The 22,975-nt window shown below is 36.7% G+C and overlaps 1 protein-coding gene across 4 annotated transcripts in view; it reads right to left on the bottom strand.

Moving 5' to 3' along the window:
- The window catches only part of RANBP17 (RAN binding protein 17), a 341,553-nt gene that overhangs the window by 56,276 nt on the left and 262,302 nt on the right, over window positions 1-22,975 (bottom strand). For 2 of the 4 annotated variants that reach the window (XM_043488704.1, XM_043488706.1), the window contains 3 exons: window positions 17,487-17,575; window positions 8,590-8,709; window positions 6,367-6,449 (listed from right to left, as the gene is read on the bottom strand). In XM_043488704.1, coding sequence (XP_043344639.1) covers window positions 6,367-6,449; window positions 8,590-8,709; window positions 17,487-17,575 — 292 coding nt within the window. The remainder of the gene's footprint in view (window positions 1-6,366; window positions 6,450-8,589; window positions 8,710-17,486; window positions 17,576-22,975) is intronic. The other 2 variants (XM_043488707.1, XM_043488705.1) reach the window with 1 other exon arrangement.

Raw genomic sequence — 22,975 nt, 5'->3', positions numbered from 1 at the left:
ATTAAAACTGTGTAAATCCACTTTTGGGAATACATTCCAAAACAAATGTTCACTGCCATATCTCACCATCTCCTAGCATTTGCACTTACACACAGGCTCTGTGAAAGCCAGTCTCTCAATGTGCTGAACCAGCTCCCATCTCCTTTTCTGTGCTTAAGAATGAAGCACAGCGATTTCCCCGTTCTCTCTCCTGCAATCTTTTTTTTGGAAACAAAACCTTCTCCTGGCCCTACTTCCCTGCTTGATATTACTTCCCCTTGTAACGAAACTCCTTAAAAGAATGGTGATCTTCTTCAAAAGAACTGTGTCTTCAGTTTTCCTCTAAAAGTAAACCTAAATCTTTCATATTTAAATCCACACCCCATATCCTGGTGACCCTCTCTTGTTTTGTAGCTTTAAATAGCACCCAAGAGTTAATGACTTCCATATTTGTTTTTCTAGACCAGACCTCTTCTGATCCTCAGACTTGTATATCCGACTCTGTATTCAACACTTCCACCTGAATGTCTACAATCAACACTTCAAGCTCAACAAAGCCAAAAGGGAACTTTTGATTTCCCCCTCATACCCAGTTTCAGCCTTTACCCTCTCAGTTAATGGTAACTTCATCTTTCCAGTTGTTTACGACAATATCCCTTGATACATATATCCAATTCATCAGAAAATTTAGTTTTACTTTCAGATATATACAGAATCCAACAACTTTTCACTACTCCCACTGCTATCACCGTGGTCAAAGCTAATATAAAATCATGTCAGCCCTCTGCTCAAAACATTCTAAAGTCCTTCTCTTTCACTTGGATTTAAAGTCCTGATAATGTCTACAGGACATGACATTACATGACATCGCTTATGTTATTACTCTCTCTTGTTCACTCTGTTCCAGCTACCGACATCCTTGCTGTTATTCAGACATGCCAGATACACTTCTGCCTCAGGACCCTAAAATTTGGTGTTCCTTCAGCCTAGAACACTCTTCCCTGAGATATCTGCATGATTAACCCCCTCACTGACTGCAAGTCTTGGCTCAAATGTCATTTTTTCAAATGATGCCTATTTTGATCACTGTACTTAATACTGCATTATGTTTCCCAATCCCTGGTACTTCTAATACTTTCTTTGCTTTCTTTCTTCTTATTCTTCTTTTCCACAGCACTTACTACTTTCTGACATACTAAATAATTTTTTTTTCAGTTTTACTCACTGATATATCCAGAGTCTGGAACCATACCCACTACTCTCAATATATATACTTACTGAATAAGTGGATGCTCATGAAGCTGAAGGTACACAGTTGCTTGCTGAGACAGTGGATGATAGTGAAAGATTGAATGTTTATAAAAATTACATTTACCAAAAGGTGAGTAAAAATAAACTATAGTATGACTATAAAATGGAATACTTTGCGGCTATTTTAAAAGATAAGGCAGAAAAAATAATGAAAAACCTAAGGAAAAAAGAGATATGGTAGATTTATATATATGTTAGTATGAAGTAATGGCCATGATATAAGTAAAAAATAGCAAATTACAGATTAACAAGTACACTATAATAGCACTTCTGGAATAATACATGTATATTACACATAGAAAGTGTGAAAGAGTGCACACTGAACGGTTAAAAGATTGTCAACTGCTACAAAAAAAAAAAACACTCCTGGTGATAAACAAGATAAAGTCAAACAGAAAGCATTTGTGGAGCCATATGTTAAAGGTGATGATAGACTGAATTACAAAATTTTCCTCATATTGAGGTGGTTCAGAAGAAAGAAGAGAGAAGAAAATTACTTGGACACACATGTAAGGAATGTGAAATTTATTATGCAGATTTTCCAGCAGAAAAAAGAGAAAAGAAGTTGGCTTCCTGCTCAAGACACCGATTTCGCTACATTCCACCCAATACACCAGAGAATTTCTGGGAAGTTGGTTTTCCTTCTACTTAGACTTGTATGGAAAGAGGTTACATTAAAGAAGACCTAGATCCTTGTCCTCGTCCAAAAAGACGGCGGCCTTACAATGCAATGTTTTCTCCAAAAGGCAAAGAGCAGAAGACATAAATGTTGAAGCAAAAACAGAAGAAAGGACAATTTTCTTTTTAGTTATTTATACTTAAAGTTGGTGTTAAACATTGATTTTTTTTAATCTTCTGTAAACTGGTTTATAAATCATTTTTCTATTGAAAGTGTTTTTAAATGGCATTTACTCATCACACAGACAACTATTTAAAAATGTGGATAAGTTTATGTTGTATTTTCTTGCTTTTGCACCTTGTAAATAATGAGGTACTTTTATTTTGCACTCTAAATTAAGAGCTGTTTATTACTTTATTTGGTAATACCTAATTACAGTTTTGAAAATACAACAGTTGTAGTCTGAAAATAAAAAAGTGTGAAAGAGTGCACACTGAACAGTTAAAAGGTTTTGAGTGATGAGACAACCAGGGGTTCTCACTTTCTACTTTACACAGCGATTCTGAGAGCCTTCACTTTAGTAACAGGCTATTTTAATATATTTATATTTGTATGATTTTATAAAAGCTATCACCTGCTTGAAATGTCCTCCTCAAACTTCTGGGCCCTGTTTTTATTTCCTTGTCTGGCCCCTCAGCTTCAGTTAGAAACTTCTGGGCTCCCGTAGCACTCTGCATGTTTCTTAAGCATGAAAGTGAGCACAGTGCATTATAATCCTTTCTGGACTTGACTGAATCCACTGTTGGACTCAACTCAGAGAAGAATCAGTAAGACTCTTTTTTGTGTATTTCTCTTCCTCTCTAATTCTCACAATATCAAACATATAGTAAATGCTTGATAAACATTAGCAGCATGGATGAAAGAATCTATTGAACTCTAAGTACTTGTTTGGAGAGCACCCTTACTTATTTAACAACTTGCTTAGCATTTTTTGCTTGTGTGCAGAAGTGGCCAAGTCCAACACACGTGGATTCACTGGGAAATGTATTCCTCAAGGCCTGGCACCCTCAGGATGCTGATCATTCCATCTCCTTCATAGAACTTTGGTGAGCTTATTACTCTACTACTCTGCTGTTCTATGTCCCTGAATATGCTTCTGAGAGAATGTAAGGTTATATCCATGGTTCCTGAATGATCTGTTTTTCAGAACTGTTATTTCCTGGTAACATTTTATCAAGTCTCTAATTATTTCAAGGCCAATACATCCTTCAGCTAAATTTTTATAATCATTTAAACATAAATATAAGTAATAATCCTTCTAGTAGTACATACCAGTAATTTTCAAGCTCTTTTTATCAAAAAGTGTCTTTAAGCAGGTGACCCCTATTGCAAATAAATCTAGTGTAACAATAAACAGCTGCAGTTTTGGTTGAAGTGGCAGTAGGGTCCTCTCCCCCTCCATCTCTGCAGGGTCTCTGTGGTATTATCACAGATCTCTTGGGCTCTGAAAAAACCCAGTTGGAAAACCACTGGTCTGTTTTCTAGGTCACAGTAAATAACAGTGGCTTGTATATCACTTTACAAATTCAATTTAAGCATAGTATTAAGTCATACCTTAAATGTACCTGCAACATATATTGCTCAAAGAACTCTGATGTAAATTCTTAGGTACAGTGAATAATTACAGCTGTTTTATCCATTTTTTAAGTTTAGATTTTTTACACATTGAGCTTTCTTAAATCAGGCGCCTAAGCAAGGAGTAAAAGCAGTCCCACTCTCGCCAGTCTCATAAAGACAATCACTATTGTTCCCCTCTGTGCACTCTTCAACCAACAGATGTCACTAAAGATACCATTACCCAGAGGCAAAGGGAAGAAAAGATCAGACAAATGGAAATTGAGCATAAAAAACATCCAGTTCTTAAAACTGAGAAGTCGGTTTCCAAAGTAATAACATTTATTACACAGCATGTAACATTTTAACCAAAAATTTAAGAAAGAAATTTCTTTTATTAAGTTGCTCAGGCTGAATGGATCACAGCACTAAATTTTGAAATACATGTTCTTGAAGCAATTTAAAACTCATTAGAAATAATAGGCTTGGGCTAGTAGAAAATGCGGTAAAATCTAATCCTCATCCAAATGTTACCTGGGCTGCACAAACAGGAAATTGTTTTGTGCTACTGTGGCTAACCTCATTGCTGACCCTGAGCTGTAACTGCAAGAGCAGCTGAGAGCTGAAGCAAAATTAAAAACTTACATCAAAGTATATCATGACAGAATGTAGATAAATAAAACAGCATATCGAAAGTATTATTTTTCTGCCAGTCTCATTGAGCAGCGAGGTGGAGGTATTCCACAAAATATGTAACAAATCAGATGCATTTGGAAATAAGTCCTTCCCTGCACTGCCTCAACCATCGATGGCACAAACATTGCTCACGACAGGTGAGCAGAGAAGAAACCCAGTGAGGACGGGAACAGAAGGGATCCCAGAATGTTCTGTCTCTTTCCTCCATAGGTTTTCCCTTCCTTCACCTTGGCTTACCCAGAAAATAAGTAATGCTGGCTCTTCTGTACCCTTCTAGCCATTTTTTTTCCCTTACCTTCCAGACTCCTGGATGGCAACCACAGGATCTCCCTTCAATGAGCACATCAGAATCTCCAGAGGTAAAAGCGTGAGTAATAAAACATTACACAAGATAAAGACAGACAAAATCAGCTTGGCTGATGTGGAATCAGTGAAAGCTGAGAAAGATTTTTCTGTTACTCTGGGTAATAAAGTGCCTGGGTCAAAGTCACTGGTAACAAAGTTGAAGGTTATTTTTCTATTGAACCTTCATTTCCTTTAAATTTTAGGATAAAAATCACCATACTTTAAAGAACAGTGCTTCATCAAAAATACCCTAGGTACAATCTTCATGTGGCAACTCCCAAGTGGCAGAAAGGAATATGGAAAGACTACTGTCTGAAGTTACACAGACTTTGAATGAAATTCCCATTTGATTATTTGCTAACTATGTATTATTTGGCAAATCTTTAACCTCTATGAGCTTCAGTTTCTTCATAACAGTAAACACAGTAGTTAACTTATCTAATGCCTTTCCATGCACCATGTAACTGAATCCTCATAAGCACCTTGTAGACTGCCCTGGTGGAGCAGACAGTAAAGAATCCACCTGCAACGCAGGAGACCAGCATTTGATCCCTGGAACAGGAAGATCCGCTGGAGAAGGGAATGGGCAACCCATTCCAGTATTCTTGCCTGGAGAATTCAATGGACAGAGGAGCCTAGCAAGCTACAGTCCATAGGGTCACAAAGAGTCAAGCACGACTGACTAACATAACAATCCTAACTAGACAGAGAGGTCAGTAGGTATTCAGTATTTCTAATTTTATATATGAGAAAACTAGGACAAGGAGTGTCTTAGCTGAAGGTCATGGAATTGATACATGTTGGTACTAGAACTGGTACTCAGATCTTTTAATCTCCCCAAACTGTGTTTTTTCTAAGATATCATGCTTTTGGAAAAAGGCCCAGGTGCATGTCTTTGTATGATAAGACACTAAAAGGAATTAGATATACCCTGAAAACACAACAGAAGCTTTACAAAATTCTGTAGAATCTGTTTCTAGGTATTCAAAAAGAAGTATGAGAATCACAGGCAACTTCTAAGGCCAAACATAAGAGTTGGCTGTTGATCTGGGAAAGGAAGAACAGACAGGCAAAAAAGAAGACCAAGAAAAGGAGGACCCAGGGAAACATCTCTCAAGAAGAATACTGCAAGGAGTCCAGCCTGTAGCCAGTCTTCAGTCAGTGTGTGGAACACTAACTGATGATTCTTATCTATTGTGTCATTCCCTGGCTACATAAAGGTCTCAGAGAGTTGAGAATTACACTGGTGAAGCTGTCAGAGCTGGCAAGCAGAGAAAAAATTACCAATTTTTGTTTCCACTACAATTGAATAGGACAATCATTACTGTAGAATGCTGATTCTAAGGGTATGGTGCCCTCAAATTCCCTATAATAAACTATTTACTGCTCTTTACCAGGATATTTCCCCCAAATTCAGTGTCAGCGACACATTAGGTTACGCCTTCTTTGACCTAATATACTAAACTCCCTAATGGAAATTTTAGCAATTTTCAGTATGCTGTAACTTTCCAATATTCTATTTCAATACTGTATCTATAGTGTATTCCCTTTGCCTACTGACACTAAAGTTTTAGCTAAAAGAAATTCATCAGGTTTGTCAAGCAAGATCTGTAGTCAAAGGCACACTGCTTATTTTTCCTGATGTCAATATGATAGCTACCCGGCTTTTTGCACCCCTGTTATCTACTTCACAAATTCATACAGATATGAAGTTTCAAAAGAACAAAATAACTAACATCTTTCTTTCCTCCAAAGAGAATAAAAGTTATATTGCAGAGACAAATATGGGAAAGGATACTCACCATAAGTGCAAATCATTTTACTAGCTTCTCTGAAGAGAAGAATTCCATTAGGAGATGATACATCAAAATTCAAACGCTGGGATCTGAGAAATACAGCAAAAATTTAGACTATATGTACAGATAAAGAAACAAAATGTAGGATTGAAATACTCAGAATTTTCATTTATTAGAAGTAGCAACAGTACAATTATCCCTTTTTAAAAGTATCATTCCATTAAACAAGTATTGACAAAATCTATGTGCTAATTTTTTACTAAAGATACTAGGATAATACAATTATTTTCATTTATTTGCTCATTCAAATAATTCACCTTTTACCTGTCAAAACGATATTCTGACATCCTACATTACAGACCTCTTAGCCCCCTTTCCTTTCATGCAAATGTCTGATAGATAATAATAAAAAAACTCCCAAGTCTGTAAGTTTATATAAATACTTGTATAGAGATTTACATTTGAGGTCTCCTGTAGTGCCTAATATACATCTTTAAAACAAATGATAAAATAACAGGAAATCTAAGTACCTTTAATACTGCTCATATGCATAATGGATCATCTGATACTTCAAGCATATTTCAAACACATTAAATTACATACGGGCTAGAGTTTCCACTGCACATAGCTCAAGTAAAGAGAAACAAATCCCAGAAGTTCTAAATGAGAACAATTTTACCTCCCTAGTTCCTGACAGGTGGGGGGACAGTCTGAAAAGGGCAAAGGACTGATATGCCATCCTGGCATCTTATTTGCTTTTTAAACATCACTTTGACTTTAGTTGGCTCTAATCTGCCTTGCTGCTCTGCTTTCAACAAATAACCGTATATTTCTAAAAGGATCAGTAAAAATATGAAACACATCATAGCAAAGAAACACCAGGAAGCAAAGATATTTTGCTAAGGAATAGAATACATTGCTGGTTCTCTCTGTGTTTTCAAAATGCTTTAGAATTAAGTGCAGTTATAACTTATTAGAAGTGCTATTAGAAACATTTGATGGTTGACATACAGTTCCGATTAAAGAAATGTAGGCACATAATTCACATTAGGTTTCAGAGAAATATAAACAAGATAACATCTTCTGATATTATAAATTTTTGCCAGGTAGTTCTGAGAACAACTGTGCTAGATATGAATTATCCATCTATGGCAGATATACAATGTAGTTATTTTTTTCCTTTATATTAAATGTTTTATCAGTAATGTACTATTAATTATCTTGCTGAAAAACAGTAATTTAATAAAAACTAAATTTCTAATATAAAATATATAGCCACCCTTCCTTTAGTCTTTAAGGCACCTAGAGAACAGTTTTTAAAAAACCTAACAGCTTTCAAAAGAATAATACTCACATTTATTTATTTGCCAGGTCTTTTTCCACCTCTGGTTTTAAAATTTTTAAATTATTGTGGTGAAACACTCAGCACCAGAGGTTAAATTAGAGATGCAATCCATACTGCTTCCCTGTCTGGGTATCTCCCTTCCGACATGCAGTTTACAGAGAGGAACTGATGAAACAGGCTCGCACGCGACAGGTAATTTGGTGCTAAGCCACATTCATAACGACACATTTTAAAGTGGTAAAGCCAATTAGCTCATTGCAGTGTTTCTCTTTTAGCTACACCTTTGTTAATATTTATATGCAGAGAACCTGAATCTCTGCTTCTCTGTGCAAATCACAAGGCTAACCAGGCGATTTCTGAGAAGTCTTGTAGCTGCTATTTAAATAAAAATTGTGAGTGCATAAATCATCCACATACGTGCATTCTGGCACAAAGGAAGGATACCTTAAAAGTCAAAGCAGGGACAATCCCCAGGGCTTTTTGAGACAAACTGTATGTCCATTAATTGCTCTCGGAGCCTCATCTACAAAATAAAGCATCTCAACTCAGAGGCCTCTCAGCTCCTTTTCTCCTCTACAGAAAGCAGTGAAACAGTTAAAACCACCCTCTCTCCATTTCATGTTTTTGAATCTTTTAAATAATGATGGCTGTGGTCTTCCAACTTTTCCCCCAGTTGCCAGAGTCCCCATATACACCTAATTCTTTCTCCCCAAAGGTTTCAACCTTGTATCTCTAATTCTATTGTCTTCACTGATCATCTTAAATTTTGGTTCCTGGGTTCTTGCTAAGCCTTAAATACACACACACTAGGCAGCAACGTCTGACCTCTGAATCGTGCTACCAAACAGTAGATTACTTTTCCACTTGCCTATCATACCTCTTACCTGTTTTGCATCAGTTCTGCCATAAGTTTTAAGATGGGAGTTGTACATGCTGGCTCTCCATACCACAGCTCGATAGCCCTCTGAAGAACAGGAAGATATGCTGGGTACCTGTTATAAAGCCTGTTAAAGAATTTAAGGGTCAAAAGAAATATTGTTCCTGAAAATTGGTGCCACTGAAAAAAAAAAAAAAGGAATCCACATTTCTTCTATGTGTGCCATACTTACGAAGTACCATGTAAGCAACATATGATATTTACAGCATTATACTTAATATTGTAGGAAAGGAAAATAAATTTAGTTCATGAAGGTAAAAACATTTGAATTGCTATTATCCGAGTTTCTTGCACATCAAATTACTGAAGAAAAAAAATGGTGTTTATTATATAACTTTTATCAATAAAATACATAAAATTACAAGGTGAAAGTGTTAGTAGCTCATTCATATACGGCTTTTTGTGACCCCATGGACTGTAGTCAGTCAGGCTCCTCTGTCCATGGAATTCTCCAGGCAAGAATACTGGAGTGGGTTGTCATTCCCTTCTCCAGGGATCTTCCCAATCCAGGGATGGAACCTGGGTCTCCTGCATTGCAGGCAGATTCTTAACCACTGTGCCAGAGGGGCACGGTAAATAGTAAACCCCACGTATTTCTCTCCCAGCTTAGAAATTATCTACACACATTCTTTTTCCTTTTTTAAAAATTGTTGACTTAATCAGCTGTTTAGTTTCACTGTAGCCCCAAGGAACATTCGGGATGATAGCTTGAAGAAAAGCTTTCAGTTCAGTTCAGTCACCCAGTCATGTCCAACTCTTTGCGATACCATGGACTATAGCATGCCAGGCCTCCCTGTCCATCACCAACTCCTGGAGCCTACTCAAACTCAGGTCCATTGAGTTGGTGATGCCATCCAACCATCTCATCCTCTGTCAGCCCCTTCTCCCGCCTTCAATTTTTCCCAGCATCAGGGTCTTTTCAAATGAGTCAGTTCTTTGCATCAGGTGGCTAAAGTAATGGAGTTCAATTTCAGCATCAGTCCTTTCAATGAATATTCAGGACTGATTTCCTTTCGGATAGACTGGTTGGGTCTCCTTGCAGTCCAAGGGACTCTCAAGAGTCTTTTCTAACACCACAGTTCAAAAGCATCAATTCTTTAGTGCTCAGCTTTCTTTATAGTCCAACTCTTACATCCATACATGACTATTGGAAAAACCATAGCTTTGACTAGACAGACCTTTGTTGGTAATGTCTCTGCTTTTTAATATGCTGTCTAGGTTGGTCATAACTTTTCTTCCAAGGCGCAAGCGTCTTTTTAATTTCATGGCTGCAGTCACCATCTGCAGTGATTTTGAAGATCAAAAAATAAAGTCTGTCACTGTTTCGTTTCCCCATCTATTTGCCAAAAAGTAATGGGACCAGATGCAGTGATCTTAAGTTTTCTGAATGCTGAGTTTTAAGTCAACTTTTTCACTCTCCTCTTTCACTTTCATCAAGAGGCTCTTTAGTTCTTTTTCGCTTTCTGCCGTAAGGGTGGTGTCATCTGCATACCTGAGGTTATTGATATTTCTCCCGGCAATCTTGATTCAACTGAGCTTCACGCAGCCCAGCATTTCTCATGATGTACTCTGCATATAAGTTAAATAAACAGGGTGACAATATACAGCCTTGATGTACTCCTTTCCCTATTTGAAACCAGTCTGTTGTTCCATGTCCAGTTCTAACTGTTGCTTCTTGACCTGCATACAGATTTCTCAGGAGGCAGGTCAGGTGGTCTGATATTCCCATCTCTAAGAATTTTCCACAGTTTGTTGTTGGCATAGTCAGTAAAGCAGAAGTAGATGTCTTTCTGGAACTCTCTTGCTTTTTCAAGGATCCAGTGGATGTTGGCAACTTGATCTCTGGTTCCTTTGCCTTTTCTAAATCCAACTTGAACATTTGGAAGTTCATGGTTCATGTACTATTGAAAGAAAAGCTTGGGTAGCTTGAATCTACTCAAGGTCAGTTTGCTAAAAGTAGGCCCATGTACATTAAAGGAGAAATTCTCAAACATCCTCATCAATAGTTAGTACATGCCTTGCATGCCTCTGATAAGTTCATGGCTGAGACCACCAGATCCTGGAAAACTCTGACTCAGCTCCACTGGCCTCCTGCTTACCATATGCACACAGGATATTAAACCCTAAAACTTCAGCAGAAAAAACCCTTCCTATGCTACTACCGTCATTTCCTTTTTCTTTTCCTATCCCTAACTCTGTCTCTTTCTGATGTTTTCTAATATACTTGTCTTTGTTTCAGATGAAAGTGCTGAACTGAATCACTTCATATTGTTCCTTTCCTGTGTGTTGTGGGTAGTGACCTCCATGGTGAGGAAGATCATGATTTTCTTCCCTGCTCTTGGAATAAATTTCAAGTTCCTTGGCATGGCAAACAAGGTCCTTATCTGGTCCCTGCCTACCTGTGGTCTCATCTCTTAGTGCTCCTGCCCTTATCTATGGTTCAGCCATTCTTAATTCTCAGCAAATCCACTGAAGCAGACTCTCCCTTGCCTCCATTCCTCTATATGCTGTTTTTTTCTGCCTAATACATTCCAAACTGTATTTCAATATCTAGCTCAAGTTTTACTTCCCCTGGGATGGTGAAATTTTCTTTTCCTTTTTTTGTCAAAAGGCATCAATCTGTTCCTCATCTAAGTTCACTTGAGCACTTTGACCACCACTCTTACAACAAACTGTTGATTACGGTTGACTGCTTGTATTACCCATCTGTTCCATTAGACAGTGAGTTTTTAAAGAGCAAAGACCTGTGTTTGCCCAGTATATTTCTGCTAATTCCTGTCTGTGCCTCATATTTCATTAGAGATGTCAATTATTTCAAGAAGCCTCTACGACATCAGCCCTAATCCCTCGCACCTAGAGTGTCTCTGCATATGGCTCTGGTACCCTAGCACTATCACAGCGCCTCGTTTCTGCTGTCATATGCTTTCTGAGAGCAGTGCACAGGCAGTTATTGCATGCATGTCCCCGGCACAAAACGGATTTCAAAAAATATCTGTTGTGGTAAACATGAGGTGTAGCGTACTTGATTAGACCTACCTATTTCATTCTTTTAAGCTGTGCATTTCACTTTGAAGCTTCAGGAAACACTTCACAAAACATTCAATGAAAATAAGCCCTCAAATACCTTAAGAGTGTCATGCTCCCTAAAAATGCAAAAAGCAATACTTTTGATCCCCTAGATATACCATATTATGGCTGTATTTAAATATATAGAAACAATTTACTTAAGTATTTATTGAAGGCCTAGTCTATAAATGTCTTATGACTGTTAGACTCTCTAGAGACATCAATGAACCAAACATTAAAACAATCCCTGCCTTCATGGAATTTATATTCTAATAAGATAGAAAATTAAACAAATATGACACATTAGAAAGTACTACAAATAAGGCAGAGATGGGAGATAAGAAGTGTGTGTGTGTGAGGTTTCAGTTGGATGAAAATGAAAAATACAAAAATCAACAAACTTGATTATTAACTCTATTTTGGCTACTGTGAGATAACTTGGTTTTATTTTTTCTATGGATTAGAAATGTTGGGTTTTTTTTTTTTTTTTTTGATAGATGGTAAAAGCTATGTGCTGTGGACTGTGCTAGGGGCCAGGGATCCAGAGATAAGTAACACAGGGCTTTTATTCCTGTGAATTCACGCTTCAGGATGGGTGGTAAACACGTAAGAGGAATGCTTTGAGTACCAAGACTCTGAAGCAGTGTTGGAGGAGCACAAACGAGAAAATACCCCACCCAGAGCAGTGAGCACAAACATTCCACCCAGAGCACTGAGCACAGACCCAGTGATCGTAAGCGGGGAGGACCTGGAGACTCATCAGGGGACTGAAAAGACCCAAATCTCAGAACCTACGAATATCATAAGCACCACAAGTCCCTTTGCAAAGCATTCTTAAGACATTAGGGCCATCATATTTTTCAGAGCACACTGTACTCACTATGGGATCAGGCCTGGGGATATGAGAGGATGCTCCCTTTTCTGTGTGGAATGAGAGTGGGGCCAATTCTAATATGCTTCTGACAGAGGTGACTGCCACAGAGAAAATGAGTGATTACTGGAAGGCGGAGTCGAGGTCTACCAAGCAGGGAGGTTAAAAGGCTTCAGAGTGAGACTCAGACTCAGATTACAGGGTGAGAATCAGAACCCACTCGAGGAGATTAATTTTCCAGTGGCCTTGTGAGAACTACATATATATAGATAGGAGGAAGACAGTGGGGAGCCCTTTGGTAGAAGTGGCACTGATCTAATTGCTTTCACCTAGAAAGATCTGTTCAATGAATTGTGAAGGTCAACACCAGATAAATAAAAAAGACTAATGATTTGTTATTGCCTTATAAGATGTTAAACATGAAAAACTGAAAAGCATGAGGTTTGCTTCTTGAGGACACCCATCCATCCATCCATCCATCCATTAGTTACTTACTATGTGCTGGACCCCAAGAAAGTATAAATTAGTAAAAATGTAATTCTTTTTCTCTGAGATTTCACAGTAGAGAAAGCATTCTGGTATACTAGAAGGCAACAGAAGAGCTTTTGTTAAAACTTTTAGGAGATAAGAGTGTGGGGATGGGGTTCCAGAACAGAAATGGGCTGCCAGTTCAGAGCTTATTGTTAGAGTAGTCCTTGAAGGTGAGCCATCTGTATCTTCGTTTATGGAGGCAAGTGCTGCTGGGAAGGCTTCTGGCAGATGCCTATCTATCTTTCAACACCTAGCTCAACTTTTACCCCCCTGGGGCATCTACTTCTAGCCCCAAACACCAATCTCTTCTTCTTCAAAGTTCATATGGTCCTTGGCATGCGTCTTTGTTACAATACATTGATGGTTTATTAGTTATTTATTACAGCCACTAGATTATGAGCTTCTAATGAGCAATCCACTTTACTCATTCTTATAAAAAGCAAACATTTTATTAATTTCTCATGCTTAGCACAATGTACTAAAAAAAAATCCTGCTGAATAGCATATTTTCAGGATTACTTTCTTCCCTATTTCAGTTTGTCCAACACACTGCTATTTTCTTCTTGAAATACAATTCTGATTCTGTTAGTCAATCAAAACTATTAATTACTTTATACCATCTATGGAGTAAGTTTTTCAGTTCCTTAGTCTGATAGTCAAGGGTCCCAGACAATCTGTGTCCAACCATAAAATAAGTGGTATCTCTGACAAAACATCTTTTCCACTACTCTCCTTCCTAAGTCTGACTTAGACCAACAGAAAACCTCTTGCTTCACAATTCCAGTAGTCCAATCCTACTTATTTGCTAAGACTCAGAGAAATATCTTCACCTTTACAGAGCCTTTCCTGATGCCCCAGATAAATGCAATCACTTTATTGATATCTTTTTTATGGCACTTACCATCTTCTATATTTTATTACAGTCATTTAGGTAGTTACCTAACTGACTCTATTAAACCATAAGCTCATTCTGGGGGTAGGATCTAAGAAAAATCTACATCCCTCATGAACCTTAGCACAGTTAGAGAAATATGCTGGGTAGGTGAGCAAATCAGATTGCTTTGTCTCACTCCATATTAGGGAAAGGAACTCACAATAGTGGTGGAGTATATTTACTTTGTGCCAAACACTGTACTAAGCCTATATATGCACATATATATATGCATTATGTGTGTGTATGTATATAGTTCACTCACTTCTTATAATGTACCTGAGAGATTAAATATTATTAGCCCTGTTTTATGGAGGAGAAAACTGTGATTCTGAGACATTAAGTAATTTACCCAAACCCCACAGGTTGTTAAGTGGTAAAATCAGGACGGGAACCTAATACTGTTCTATTTCAAAGTTTTTTTCTCCCCCTTTACAAATCTCATGGTCTTGACTTATCTTTGTATAATATATTTATGCATATTAATCAACAGCACTGACTGCATGACTGAAAACAGTGTACTCAAAGATCAGAATTATGACAATTAAGCGATGAGTGTGAGGAAATAGCATCATACACATTCCTTCATTTTTTTTTTTTTTCAATTTCCTGCTGGATTTTTGATACTCAAGTCTATGTATGATCTGGGAAAAGTTTAAACAAGGTGACTAAATACACTGCAAGGTAAGATGCTTTTCACTGTTACACTCTCACTATAGGGGCAAAGAAGTAGCAATAATTCTTCTTCAGTTCTCTAGTAGTGGGACAATTTATAAACATGGTTGCTGTGTAGTTCCAGGCAATTTAGGCTTGGAAGGACAGAGTGATAAGCAATGTAGTTTGTGTACCAGTTAATGCAGTCAGTGTTTATAGAAATGTTTTTAAATTAAACAGCTAACCACTAGAATAGCATTTTATCAAATAATCACCATAAATAAAATGCATTTTGACTTTAAGATGACATGTGCTCTTATAGGATGTTTCTTCTGCATGTTAAGGACTATACAGAAAATTAAAGAACATACATTTTTTTTTGTGGATAAAAGGCAAATAAACTTTCCCCAGCAAGTAATGTGAGAATCATCACTGATGGTTTGACATATCAATATTTCAGGAAGAATAAATGACTTTCATATCTATGTTTTTTTAAAATCATATACTTACTCATTTTTATATTACTAGAATACTTTGGAAAGAATCTGTACTTTATCACCTGAAACTGCTTAAAGTATTTCAAAATATTTTAATAAAGCTCTTTGAATTATCAAATAATGTAACTTTTAAACAAATTTTACTATTATTATAAATATTTGCTCTTCATCCCTTGCCCAAAGGAAAACTATAAATCTTGCCTCAACTGAATGAACACCATTTATCATATTCATTTTGTTGTCAATACAATTATGAAAAGCCTTTGGCCTTTTCCCAAGGAAGCTGATTTGCTACTGAAACTCAATTATTATAAGCAGGGCCGGTACCAAGCCACCTCGTGTGGCAATCTAACATAACTTCCTGCGTAACTGACACTTCGCCCTCTGCCCCCGACCCTAATAACACCGATGTCTATGGGCAAAAGGAGGAGACAGTGGTTTCTAGTTCAAAACAAAACAGCAAGCCTCAAGGTTTTCCCATTTGCTATTTTCTGCCATCTGCTGGACAAAAGTTTCATTTCTGATAGGTACCCAAAAGAAGGAGCTAAGTGAGGAAATGAAAAAGGCTTAATTAAAAAGTTAAATTATAATATGTTCTATAAATTTTAGGCAGTACCAATTATGACAGATATTTCTATTCTTTGATGGTAAGGGGAACGTTCTTATCTTAACGCTTGGTTAAGACTGTTGATGAGAAAAACGTGAAGCATTAATTGCTGGACATCCTAGAATTGTAGTTGGTTTCAAGATAATCATTAATTTTAAAGTGCCAAAATGAAGTTTTAGTAATTTTTGAAATAAATTAGAGCTTTTGCTTTGTGAGCTTCTATTTGTGTTTAGAGAAATGAAAGAGTCATATGTAATTCATTTATTTTTCATCGTTAAAAGAGCTGTGTGACTTTCCATGTTAAAGTCTGCAGTCTGCACATGTGCTTTGTATGCTGGTACAAAGACATACATGATTTCTCAATGGAAGGAAATTCTTATCTCTAACCCGTCTATGGACACACAAATCTGATGAGGTAGGTTTTAACAGTAAGTAAAAATGTAAGTCAGTATTCAAATTAATGTCAAACAATTTCTTTAACATGTGGAGATCTCCCTAAAACGTGCCCAGATCCTGTTATGTTTTTGCCATAAATGTGCCATCAGTTGAAGACTATCTTTAACAAGTTTCTTTTGCAATTTATGAGGGAGGTTTGATAAAAAGGGTTTGAAAAGAGCAACTGAGAAATAATATAACTTAAAAATGAAGTTGTTTAAGGTTACAGAATTTCTCTTATGCACTGATGGTTTCCTGTATTAGAACAAAAAGGCATGAAAAACATTACATTACTTACATAACTTGCATGAACTATCACTTTCTGTTACGATCAAACAGGACTCATGTAATACTGTTAAAACAATATTAACAGTAACATCTATGATTACCTATTACTTTCTGTTAGGATCAAAGAGGATTCACGTAATACTGTTAAAACAATATTCATAGTAACATCTATGATTACCTATTATGTTCTAGACATTATATTAATATAAAGTGCACTGCCTATTTCTATGGTTACAATAAGCCACGATACTGGATGTCTTTTTTTTTTTTAGATGAGGAAATTCAGAGAGGTGAAAAAAATTGCCAAAGTTTACACAGCAAATGGAGATCTAGGAATTCAAGCCAGGTCTGCCCAATAGCAAATCCATGCTCTTTTTACTCATAATGATGAGGCATTTCTGTGGGGGGGATTTTGTTTCCTTAATTTTTTTGCTGTCTTTACTAAGCTTTGGCAGTGGTAAATTCAAATTTTACATCAAATGAAAAATCCTAAACATTTATTTTCCCCTTTTCTTGTCCATTAATGTTTTCATGATGATGAAACACTATAGCGTGATGAATTAATAGGTCTCAAAGAGAAAAAGTGAAATCAGCTCTGCTATTTGAGATAGCGTAAAAATCCAAATCCCTTAGAAAATGCCAAATGGTAGGCTTCATTGATCTTGATTTAAAGATGTTAGCCCAAGAATCCCCACAACCCCCACATAAACAATCATTTGGGGATGAGATTTTTAAGTTGTCAATATTTAATGGCACCAAAAAAGTGGCTTCTCGGAGCTGGGTCTCCAAGTGATGTGCTCAGTTATCTGTGCGCTGCCACTGTGCTGTAATTTTCAGCTGATCACACGTTAGTTCATTTAGCTTTGTTTCCTCTTCCCTACTGTGCCATACTATTACATGAAAGCCAGGGGCCTGGCATCCCTCTGCGCACAGAGCTGGTATTGTCACAGTGTAATAAGGATACATCCAGTCAAACAGCATGGTGTAGCTGGTCTTTGTGTTCAGTGCAAAGGCAATCCCTCGAAGATCTCTTGCCAGCCCGATCAACATACGCTGTCAGTGGGAAAGAGACACAGTAATTGATTTTCACGTTAGCGCAGAGCAGATGGAGTAATAATCAGGCAATAATGACCACATATCTGATTTTGATTCATTAGCTAAAATGTCTCGCTCAGACCTCTTTCTATAGAAAGCCAAAGACTTTTTAAGCAAACAGACCATCAGATCTGCTGACCAATTCTGCTTCTTATAAATTGAGCTAAGTCATAATTCCAGCGGCATAGAAACATTGAGATTAACATATTTTTTCCTGAATAATGCCAAATTAGAAAAAAAAAGAGGACCGATAATTCCACAAAACAGAAATGTACAGGGTCTAGACATTATTTAACAAAAACAAATCTTAACCACATTGGCTTGTAAGAAATCAGTCCCACTATGCAATCTGGAGTCTAACCTGAAAGCACACTGACATTTAAAGATCCCTAAGGAATATTCTCAGTAACTTAGGACAACAAAAAACTGGCCAGATGACCTATTGGTACTGTGACATACCCAGAATGGCACTCACATTCCCCAAGCAAGGAAAAGAGTTCTTCAGTATCAGAAGACTTGCATTTAAACCCAGCTTTACTTCTTAACTGTAAGACTTTAAAGCAAGGCCATTTATCAGTCTCAGTTTCCTCATCTCTAAAAGGGGCTAATAATGTCTTTCTTACAGAAGTAGAGACAGGGGTAAATTTATATAAAAATGCCTAACAAGAGACTGATACATACATAAGTGTTCCATAAATATTTAGCTTTAGAGAAAACAAAACAAAAATTTGACTCTTAAATAAAAGAGATTTGATTTTACTCTGGACTCTTAATTAAGCTGTCCTTAGGATGATGTTTAGGAAGAGAGAAAGAAAGCCCATGAACAGATGCTAGAATGTCAGAACAAAGAGTACAAATAAACATAATTGCAAAACAAGGGGGTGTGATAATTGAGATATGCAACTGTGATTTCTTAAGATTTCAGTGTAAATACTCTGCTAGAAAATGATCTCTGAACTTTTTCTTTAGTCAGATTTTCTTTTCCCTCATACTTTGGTAATAAATGAAAATCTCTATAGGAGGGCATTTAAATTAGCATTAAGGATTTGGAAGTGAATCCTGACCATCATTTAATGGCTAAAAAATTTCAAAATCGGAAATAGTTTATCACAAAGATCTGTAATTTTTGATTCCCTGCCCTCCCATACCCCATACCTAAAAGGTGACTCAATACAACTGGAAGTTTTTTTATAATAATATTCAGCTTCTATACTGCGTAACAGCTTACAGAATGATGGTAATCTGAATTTCTGAATCTGTAAACCCTGAGTGTTTGTTTCTGCTTCTTTAAATAACTTATTCCTTTTCCTTTCATAAGCTTACCGGTACTTATTTTTCTATAATCGGCTAGTCTCTCTGTAGTTCTCTCATATGATTGCTACTTAAAAAAAAAAAAAACATTTTGCCTCTTATGGAACCCATTTTCATCACCTGGAACCTTCCTCCTCTTTCTCAGCTTTCCATGTTTCTTGCAGCTTCCAGAACAAAATATGTCTTCTAAGAAGTCTTCTCTGAACAACTCTATTCTAATTCTCTTTGCAGTCTTCCTATCAAAGTGGCCTTTTCGGGTTCTATTTTTATTATGTACACTTATAGGTTACAGGCTACTCTTCAAATAATCTTAAGTTTTCACATATACATAAGGTACTCAACATTCAACTCTAAACTGGTCAATAGGAAAAATGAGTTTTAGTTTGTGTCTAGTGTAAAAGGCTCTAAAAATATTTTAGACTATCCTTATTACACAAAAAGGTTAATGTTTATTTTATCACAAATTTTTCTTTCTTAAAAGATGCCAAGTTAATAGAAGGGCTCAAATCTATGAAATTATATCAATATTTAATATTAGAAAATGTTACAAAAAAAAAGAAAATGTTACTACAAAGCAGAGAATGCATATGACAATATAGTAACTATGTTTTCAATAGATTCAATTGAGCAGGAAAATGCAGTGTTCATGTGAGAAACAGATTTATTATGCTCAATTTTTTACCTCAAAGCAGCAATAGTACTGAAATAATCTATACAGATGCTCAAACAACACTAAGGAAGTACTTTCTTGATAGTCAAAACATACCCAGTTTGGTACGAGACAAGGAAACCTGTTAACTAGTTCAACCAGGCTACCAGACAATCTCAGAAAGCGAGGGGTGGTCTGACTGAAATTCAGGGGAGGAAGAGGCACGCTTTACCATCTCATTTAAAACAGTGGAAAGAGGTTTATTTCAAAAGTTACCTTTCTCCTATAGCTAGTCACACTTGACTAGTCTGAAAAATGAGAGGTCCTTATAAAGTGAGGCTGCTCTGGGGAGTGGGGCAAGTCTGAGGTATCTAATCCTCAGGATTCTGTTCTTGGATAGTTCACGGAGAAACTGCTTGGTGTTTCAGCCTCCTGCATGGTGAACGGTTGTCTGTGTGCCAAGTGTGAGATGGATGGGCCGGGAAACAGCTGAAATGCGACTCCTTCCACCCTGACCCCCAAAACAGGGTTTCTAATGGAAAGTCTGACAGACCCTTTACTGTAGTGGCACTACTGGGGGCAGCTATAATATTATCCTCATAATTCTACTATATAATAACAACAAAGAAAAAGAAGGTGAAGGGTCATTGTGCTTTGTCTTTAGAATTAAGATGGCTGTCTTCATCCTTACAGCATACTCTTAATTCTGGAGACACATCTTAATAACCTCTAAATAGTTCCAACAAAAGAGCCGTGTCAGAGGAATGAGCAGGCCCCAAGGTGTTTCAACTGGAGTGTTTTCATCTGCCTTTATTGCTCTATCCCTCTCCAGAATTAAGGCAATAACCTGTGATAAATTATTCAGGAACTGCTACAGGGATCAAAGCAAAATCATTCTGTTAAAGTGCTGTTTGCAACATTTGGCACTTAGTGCGAAAACTTTTAATGTGCGCATGCTGAAAATCTAGGATTTTAAATAATTTAACATTGTGGAGTTTTTACGAAGGGACTAAAGATAGCAGGTTCCTATTTAACTGCTCCTTTTCCTCCTAGAAGTTTTCATTCATTTTCCTTAAAACCGATGACGTCATAGCCAAATCAAAAATGATGCATGGGTAGTCAGGGTATTGGACTGTATTTTACTAAGGGTACAATTATGGGGGAAACATTTACTGTGAACTAATGCTTTAGAGCCAGGGTTTGCCATAGCAGTTTCTTCCTTTTCCCCTTTACTTGGAAAAGAAAAACCCAAGACAAAAATTCAATGTTCTCTTCAATTTTATTAGGACTAAGCAAGAAAACAAAGCTATAAATTTAGGAGTTTTACAGCATTTCCTCCTCTCACAACCATATTTCAATTTGGCAATGTAGGTCCTTAATGTTTGTGCTCATCCTGAAATCTGCATTTGAAAAATATCTATAAACAGGGAGTTAGAAAATCCTGGTAAGGGTTGCAAATTAAATGAATTTGGCAGTCCTGCGGCATTTTCACAGAGATATTTTAACAGCATCACCTCCTGTGGATTGGAATACTAAATACTTTATTGAAGAACAAAACAGAACTGTTTTTATCTTTAGTACTTGCAAAATGAAGTACCTGAAAGCACTTCTGCATGTATTATTTATTCATCATGATAGAAAAATAGCCTTAACCTAATAAATTACATTTAAAAGCATTTAGTGCAAAAGTTTTGTTTATGATAAAGCAACAGATTTAGTTCTTTATCGGTAGCTTAAAGCACCAAGTTTTCTTTATACAAATTAGACAGATGGTGCTTACAGTAGAATTTACTAAAGGTCTGTCACAACAAATGCAGCCAAGCTGCATATTTAATCACTGCAGAATCTTGTCTACCTGCAGCTGCCAACTGCTAATCCAATTTCCCTGATAAATGTGGCAAGAGACACGATCAGCAATAAAGAGCATCTAACTCCATTTTCCTGCAGGGCGTCTTTTGATGAACATTTAGGACGGAAGCACGGAGTGCACTGTGTGGCCTTGGTCCGTGGCAGCTGCATGCATTCTGAGGCACAGTTCTCAGGTTACTCACTTAATTCTGCCACTATCATTACGTTGCTATTGATCTCAGTAGCTGTTGCCTACACAGCATTACTCTAGATGAAGCTGAATCAGGCAGTTATCATGCATCAAACTTGCTCAAAAGCCTGGAGATTTCCCCTTAATTACTTGTGATTTTATTTGCAAATACCGTTAAAGTGTAATCAAGCAGTCACTTTCCAGGGTCGTTAAGAACTTGCTGGTTTAGGGATATATCACTGGAACTCCATTAAAAATGACTCTAGGAAGATGGTTTCTATCAAACTAGATGGGATTACATCAAAACGGGCTTGGAGTATAATGAAATCTTCAAATGAGACAAATGTAATTTTTATAAAGATACTCTTTTTCAATCTTACTGCTTCTTTTCTGATATAAAGGGCAGCAATAGCCACCTTAAAGTTGCAAAGATTTGTTTTCGGTCATTAAAAATATTTGGAAGACAACTGAAAAATAAAGCTAACCGGAACAGAAACTCTGGGGAAGAATTTCAGCAACATTACAAACACACAGAAGATCACTAAGATCTTTTTTTAAGTTTTAAAATTCTATGACAATTGCATATTGATAAACCTTCATTTCAAAAACTCTACTTCAAAATAAAAGGTACAGTGTTTGGTTAATTATTTTTTAGTAGATGAACTACACTAAATAATCACCAAAGGCCATCATTCTTCTGTTTGGCTTCTTAGTGCTAATATTTCTTTTTGATAGAGAGAAGAGAGCTGTGCAAAATGATGGTCAGTATTTTCACCGTATCTCAAGTAACAGTAAACATGATTCAAGTATCACCAGCAAAGGTGGCTACATTATTGCTATATATTCATTAGTCTTTTAAGAATAATAACCAGTGTCAGTCTATTTAATATAGCCCTGATGCATGAGAATTTCAGAAGATGTTACTCCTATTTAGCAGATCTTGTGTTCCCCATCCCCCATATTAAAATATGGGGCTGTGTTGTCACAAACAGCTTGCTACACACTTAAGGATTTTACTAATAAAACATAATGTTGTCTTAGATATTATGACTGTTGCCACAGCTGAACTGACTTGTCAAATCAATCCTAATATGGCTCCCACAGGCACATAAAAACCTTATTTAGCTATCAGTTATCCTAATCACTTTGTTCAGTTTAAGAACGCAATATTTCAAGACCAGCTCCTATTTATACATATATGCCTAGCCATTTAATAAAGTCTTGATTTATATAAATTCTTGTTTTAAAAATATTTAGAGAAGTGGTATTTTAGCATGTGTACATTTGCACATTCCTCCATATAAATATGTTGAAACATACAGTGCGGGGTGGATGAGGGAATAGGGACATTTAAAGTGGC

The sequence above is a fragment of the Cervus canadensis genome, chromosome 16, assembly GCF_019320065.1.
Source record: "Cervus canadensis isolate Bull #8, Minnesota chromosome 16, ASM1932006v1, whole genome shotgun sequence".
Lineage (NCBI taxonomy): Eukaryota > Metazoa > Chordata > Mammalia > Artiodactyla > Cervidae > Cervus > Cervus canadensis.
This window is presented reverse-complemented; position numbering and strand designations above follow the sequence as displayed.